The following is a 6,619-nucleotide window of genomic DNA, read 5'->3' on the forward strand; positions in this document are numbered from 1 at the left end:
AGCCGCAACAAGGTCCTCAAGTCGCTAGCCGGCAGTACTTGGGGCAACACACAAAGAAACGTTGCTGGCAACATACAAGGCAATAGGCCGGCCGGTTCTGAACTACGCAGCGCCAGTGTGGTCGCCAGGGACTAGTAGGACGCAGTGGACGAAGCTACAGGCTGTACAGAACACCGCACTCAGGACAGCGACAGGATGCCTCCTGATGTCGCCTGAACACCACCTGCACGGCGAGGCGCAAATGCTCCCTGTAAAGGAGCACAATATAATGCTCTGCAAGCAGTTCCTGATCGGGAGCCACAGAAGTGGCTACCCAAACAGACAGCTGCTTGCAGAGGAGCCCTCGCCTAGGCACGTCAGGAGGCATCTATATGAACTGACGGACGAAGTCCAGAGGTTCATCGAGCAACCTCTGGACCCATCAGCCTACCGACTGGCCCTGAACGGCATTCACAGGGAGTCAGTCTCGAGTTATGTAGACTCTAGACCTGTGAATGCCGTTCTAGCCACCCCACCACGTGACATAGACAAGACGGAGCTTCATCTACCTCGGGAGACACGAACAATAATAGCCCGACTTCGCTCTGGCTACTGCAGCAGGTTAAACTCATACCTGACTGAATGCGGATGTGCCAAATGAGTGTCCGACATGCGGAGAGACCCCACATGACTCGAAACATCTCTTCGCATGCCCGGAAAACCCGACAACCCTAACGGCTTTGTCCTTGTGGACCGACCCGATAGAGGCTGCACGCTTCCTAGGGCTGCCGTTAGTGGAACTTAACGACAACGACTGAGATATCAACCGATCTGGGCGGGGTTGTTGTAGCCGCTACAACAACAACAACCACACATCACAATCGGTCTCCTAAGGCACAAAAAGGTGCTACAATTTAACTGTAACGGCCTCCAGAGCAAGATCGAGGAGACAACTGTCTTTATGGTAAGGCATGGAATATTAATAGCTGCGGTCCAAGAGACGAAGTTGAATTGCGCCGGATACAACGTGCACCGTCGAGATCGCGGGCGACATAATGGTGGAGGTTTAGCGTACATCACGCACCTCACCGTGCAGTATAGTCTTATTGAAGCAGACATCGACGGCAGGGATACCATCCTAGAATGTCAGGGTATTGCTATCCGGTCAGGCGATGTTGAGCTCGAAATATTTGATGTATACATACCCCCTGTCAGCAGCTTCCCGGCAGAATATCACCCTGAAATAGGTGCGCTACTCAGAGGTGAAAACCGTATGGTAGTTGGTGACTTTAACCCGCACCACGATATTTGGCACTTAAGCCTGTCAAATGATCGTAGGGGAATACATCTGGCTGAGCAGATAGACGATTCGACATTCTGCACAATGAACGACGACGCACCCACCAGGATTATGGGCAGCTGCTGCAGCTCGCCAGATCTAACAATTGTCAGCGCTGGTCTGATAAACAGCGTATCATGGCGACCTATGCTGACCCTAGCATCAGACCATCTGACCATAGTCATCGCGATTGATAAACCTGCCGACTTTGCTTCCGTGGATCACCGGACTTATGTCAACTTTTCCAAAGCTGACTGGAAAGGCTTCACGGATGTTACTGAGGGCGCCTTCACTGCACTACCCATACCAACCGACGTTCATGTAGGCTTCATCCCAGCAGGATGTATTAAGGATCCACGTCCGAACTTTCCTGCCGAAGCGGCTGTTCTAGCTGATGAGCGCGACAAACTTCGTCAGTCCGTTCCCTGAAATCCCCGTATTAGGGATCTCAATTCGAAGATTCGGCAACTTGTGAACGTACATAAGCGGAAGAAATGGGAAGAGCATTTGAAGACCTGCAACTTCGCCTCTGGTGTGAGCAAGCTTTGGTCAACCGTGAGGTCGTTGTCCAACCCGACGAAGTGTGACGACAGAGTCGAGATATACTTTGGTGACCACGCTTCGTCGGACCCGGAGAGATGCGCGAGCTATTTTAGCCGGCAGTTCATTCTGCAACCTCCTGTAAAGCCAAACGTCGAGTGACCAGAAGGCTGCACAAAATGCCAAAACCCAGTGCGCCTCTTGTTTTCACCAGCGGTGAGGTTATGGTAGCCATCGGGAAGGCGAAAGCCTCCAAAGCTATTGGACCCGACGGAATATGCATGTTGATGCTGAAAAATTTGGGTCCTGCGTGTTAGGATAAATCAATAAATAAACAAACAAACAAACAAAAGAGAGTATTATCGCCCGATAACTCTCCTTTCCCCGGTAGCGAAGACACTCGAGGCCCTGCTGCTCCCGTACTTTACGAACCACCAGACCCCAGCGCTCAGCAACAGCACTTAACGCCATAAACACTCAGATAACTCTTGGCCTAAACCGAAACCGCCCCTGTGAGGGAACTATTCTAGTAGCGTTGGACCTGTCCAAGGCGTTCGACACTGTCAGTCATTCAACGCTACTAGAAGATATAGAGGCCTCCTCACTCCCACAGGGACTCAAACGGTGGTCGGCGAATTACTTGAGTGGTCGACACTCGTCAGTAATTTTCAGAGACAAAACTAGCAAGCCACGTAAAATTAAACAGGAGGTACCACAGGGTGGTGTCCTGTCCCCGCTACTGTTTAATGATTACATCTCAAAGCTTCCCCAGGGTGTTAATATAGTCTCTTAAACTATGCAGCGCCCGTATGGTCGCCGGGAACTAGCAGGACGCAGTGGATGAAGCTACAGACCTGCCAAAACAGGGTTACGAACAGCGACAAGATGCCTCCTGATGTCGCCCCAACACCACCTACATGACGAGGCCCAGATGCTCCCAGTAAAGGAGCATAACATAATGCTCTGCAAGCAGTTCCTTGCTGGGAGCCACAGACGTGGCCATCCCAGCGGACAGCTGCTCGCGGAAGAGCCCTCGCCACGGCACGTCAGGAGGCATCTTTACGAACTGACGGACGAAGTCCAGAGATTTATCAAACAACCTCTGGACCCGTCAACCTACCGACAGGCTCTGAACGGCATTCACAGGAAATCAGTCTCAAGTTATGTAGACTGCCGCCCTGTGAATGCCGTTCTAGGCACACAACCACCGGACGTGGACGGGACAGAACTTTGTCTGCCTTGGGAGACCCGCACTACAATAAATATACATACTATTATATAGCCTAGAAGGAAAAATGTAACAGGTTAACGTATTTTAAGCATTAAATTTAACTTTACTTTTATTGTATATTGCAATACATAATTAAAATGTATATACGTGAATGTATATAGGTCAAATGACTGTAATAAATAAATAAATAAAATAAATAAAATAGCCCAACTTCGCTGTGGCTATTGCAGCAGGCTCAACTCTTACTTGAGTAGAATCAACGAGGATGTGCCCAACCAATGCCCGGCATGTGGAGAGTCGCCACATGACTCCCGGCACCTCTTCACATGCCCTGAGAACCCCTCTGAGCTAACGCCCCTGTCCCTATGGACAGCCCCTGTGGAAGTCGCACACTTCCTGGGCCTCCCCCTAGCTGAAATTGACGACAACGTTGATGGAGGAACCGCCCCGAACGGGGCTTAGTAGCCAATACAACAACAACAACAACAACAACAACAACAGGTTTGTTCGTCGAAGATCCAGCAAGAATTATCCAACACTCAAAATATCAGAGAGTAAGAAAAAATTCTCTCAAATTCTCTCTCATGTTGAGAAACTTGCAAATTTCTGCACGAACGCAAATTTGCAGGAATTTGCAAGTTTCGCTGCCAGCTGGCGTCCACGGTTGCATTTCAAACATAACAATTTTTTATAGAATTTTTAAAATTCTTTCGGATGGCCAAAAACAGGATATACATGTATATTTCTTGTTGTTCTGACTTTCTTTAACATACATTTAAATTTCTTCTTCGTACTAGCTGTCGGGTTTCTTAAATCGACTCTGGTTGCAATTGCATTCCGATTGTGAATACCATTTTTTTCAGCCGAATTAAGTTCAAATCATTGGAATTAACTAAATTAATTATATCAACAATTATTTACTTCCTTTTTTCATAAAAAAATCGCTCGTGTTTATAAATTTTTAAATTTAACGAACTAATTTATTCAAATTATTGTAGACAAAAATGCAACCATGCGCCACAACCACATGTTTTTCGTGTTTGCAAAATTTTTTCCAGCAAGAATTTGCAACTTCTCTCCAAGAGAACTGTCACTTTGCTCTCACAATTTTTGAGTGTTGGATAATTTTTTGGTCTGCACGAACGCGATTTGGGCAAAAATCGTGATAATTCGTACAAATTCGTACAAATTTTTTGCTCGACGAACAAACCTAACAACAACAACAACAACAACAACAACAACAACGCGGAGACATCAAGGATCGAAGTTTAATTGGGAAAATTTTAGTAGACGGACGGCAAATTCTAGAAAAAGGGGGGATGAGGGGGGTAGAATAGGACCCCCTAATTTCAAAACTACCCCCCTTTTTTCTAGCAACCCTATAGTTCTTATATAATTTATTGTTAAAGTTTTCATATAAACGATGAATAAGATAGCAAAATAACATACAACTTAGTGGTACCAGACTGGAATTTTGAATAATAAAAGCGGATTTTTAATACGGAATTTTTACTTAGTAGAATTATTATTTCTGTGTTGCCGAAGAAGGGGGGGCTGAACACATTTTGCAGAGAACACCTTTCTGCGTAGGCGGCCTTCGGCCGCACTTAGGGATTATAACCCTCAGGCAGTAGAATTCTCCTTTCTGTTTTGCGAAGAAAAGGAGCTGAACACCTTTCTGCGTAGGCGGCCTTCGGCCGCACTTAGGGATTATAACCCTCAGGCAGTAGAATTCTCCTTTCTGTTTTGCGAAGAAAAGGAGCTGAACACCTTTTGCAGAGAACACCTTTCTGCGTAGGCGGCCTTCGGCCGCACTTAGGGATTATAACCCTCAGGCAATAGAATTCTCCTTTCTGTTTTGCGAAGAAAAGGAGCTGAACATTTTCTTTTGTATTGATTTCCCCTGTATTCCTTTTTAATCATTGCCTTCTTTGTATGTATTGTTTTGTACAATATGGCAACACATGTTATGTGTCAGTTTGCAACCATGTGTTATTTGAGGTGTTCACAGTTCGTTCCAAATAGTGTCTCAAAATGTAGACGTCTACATTTTAAGACGTTTTCTAACCGTAAAATCTGTGGTGTTGTTGTTTCCCATACAAAATTGGAAAACGACGCCGTCTACATTTTGCCACACTCAAAGGTATGTTTTTTACGCGTCTACATTTTGCAACCTCGCAGCAGGGTTGCTTTATGGCAATACTAATCACATTTTTTTTATTTATTGGGCACGTTTTCTGTATTTGCATATAATTTGAGCGCAATTTCTGATGAAAAGAAACAAATCAAGGAAAAGAAATAACAAATATTAGGAATTGGTAATTAAGTTAAATAATTACAATTTTTCAGAAACAAAATCGAAAGGCGACATAAAAAATGCACTCAAAGAAGAAATGTCTGGCAACACCAGCAAAGTTTTGAGACGATTTCGCGACGACTGCTAGAAAGGGGTGCTCACAGTTTGACGCTAAAGATGTCTCAAAATGTAGACGTCTACATTTTCAGACACAATTTGGAACGAACTGTGAACACCCCAATAGTAATTTACAAGTCGATAAAAGTTGAATTAAAGTTATTTATATACAAGATAAAATAAAAGAAAAGTGTGTAAAGTATTAAATACAGTGTTATGTGCATTTATATATATAAAAGTATGCACAAATGCTTTTTTGTTAAGGAAACCAAGTGGAACGACTTAAGAAATTTTAACAACAAATAACTTATAAACAATGATATTATTTATATTTTTTAGTTATACATGTTTTAGAGGATACCTCCCTTAACATCCTGACCAAGTTTCATTTGTTAATTCCACCTGGTTTTCTTAAAACACAAGGTGCGGCTGACTACTAAAGCCCACCCGTTTAATTACCACCGTTAAATCAACCACCAGAACCATGGCGGTCCTTGCTTTACGGCGATAAACAGTATAAAGACAATTCTTGATAAATGCCTACAAATACAATTGTAAGACATCTAACGGATCATTATTGCCACAACTTTTTCACGGAAATAACTCTTTCTTTAGGTTATTTAAGATGGCAATGGAGAATATGCCTTCTGCCGATCACAAAAAAAAACGTGAACGTGAAATGTTTGTGAAAACGTTGGACCAAATGTTTAAATAAAAAAATAATTTTGGGCAGAACGAGGTACGCCGGGTGTTCTAGTTACCCAATAACCACAGTCTCTAACGTTAGTGAAAAAGCTTGATTTTACATTAGAGTTCTCAAGTATTTCTCTGTTAAAAAGTATAAGAGAATTCGGTTTGAGAAGGATTAGGAAAATATTAGAAACGCGATGTTACGTTAAATGGTAGAATTATAAACTTAAATGCATCAAGCGGTTAAGTCACAATCTGGGCTTACCTTAGATTCCTCGAAGTCGTTAATTAGGTTTTGTGATTCTTCACCCTGATCATTATTGCGCAAGAAATCCATAGCCTCGAAATAATACAGAGAGGGCGTTGCATTTGGAGTTATGCGTTTTAATTCTCGTCGATAGTTTGATCGAAGGCTATTAATCTTTTT

The 6,619-nt window shown here is 43.7% G+C and overlaps 1 protein-coding gene across 9 annotated transcripts in view; it reads right to left on the reverse strand.

The window, feature by feature from the left end:
* The window catches only part of LOC118749015 (zinc finger protein 583-like), a 180,913-nt gene that overhangs the window by 167,790 nt on the left and 6,504 nt on the right, over positions 1-6,619 (reverse strand). For 8 of the 9 annotated variants that reach the window (XM_036483809.1, XM_036483802.1, XM_036483804.1 and 5 more), the window contains exon 4: positions 6,458-6,613. The exons of the other annotated variant lie outside the window; for it this stretch is intronic. In XM_036483809.1, the coding sequence (XP_036339702.1) occupies positions 6,458-6,613 (156 nt within the window). The remainder of the gene's footprint in view (positions 1-6,457; positions 6,614-6,619) is intronic. 9 annotated transcript variants of the gene reach the window in all.

The sequence above is a fragment of the Rhagoletis pomonella genome, unplaced genomic scaffold (genome assembly GCF_013731165.1).
Source record: "Rhagoletis pomonella isolate Grant_MI unplaced genomic scaffold, Rhpom_1.0 Rhpom_scaffold_00013, whole genome shotgun sequence".
NCBI lineage: Eukaryota > Metazoa > Arthropoda > Insecta > Diptera > Tephritidae > Rhagoletis > Rhagoletis pomonella.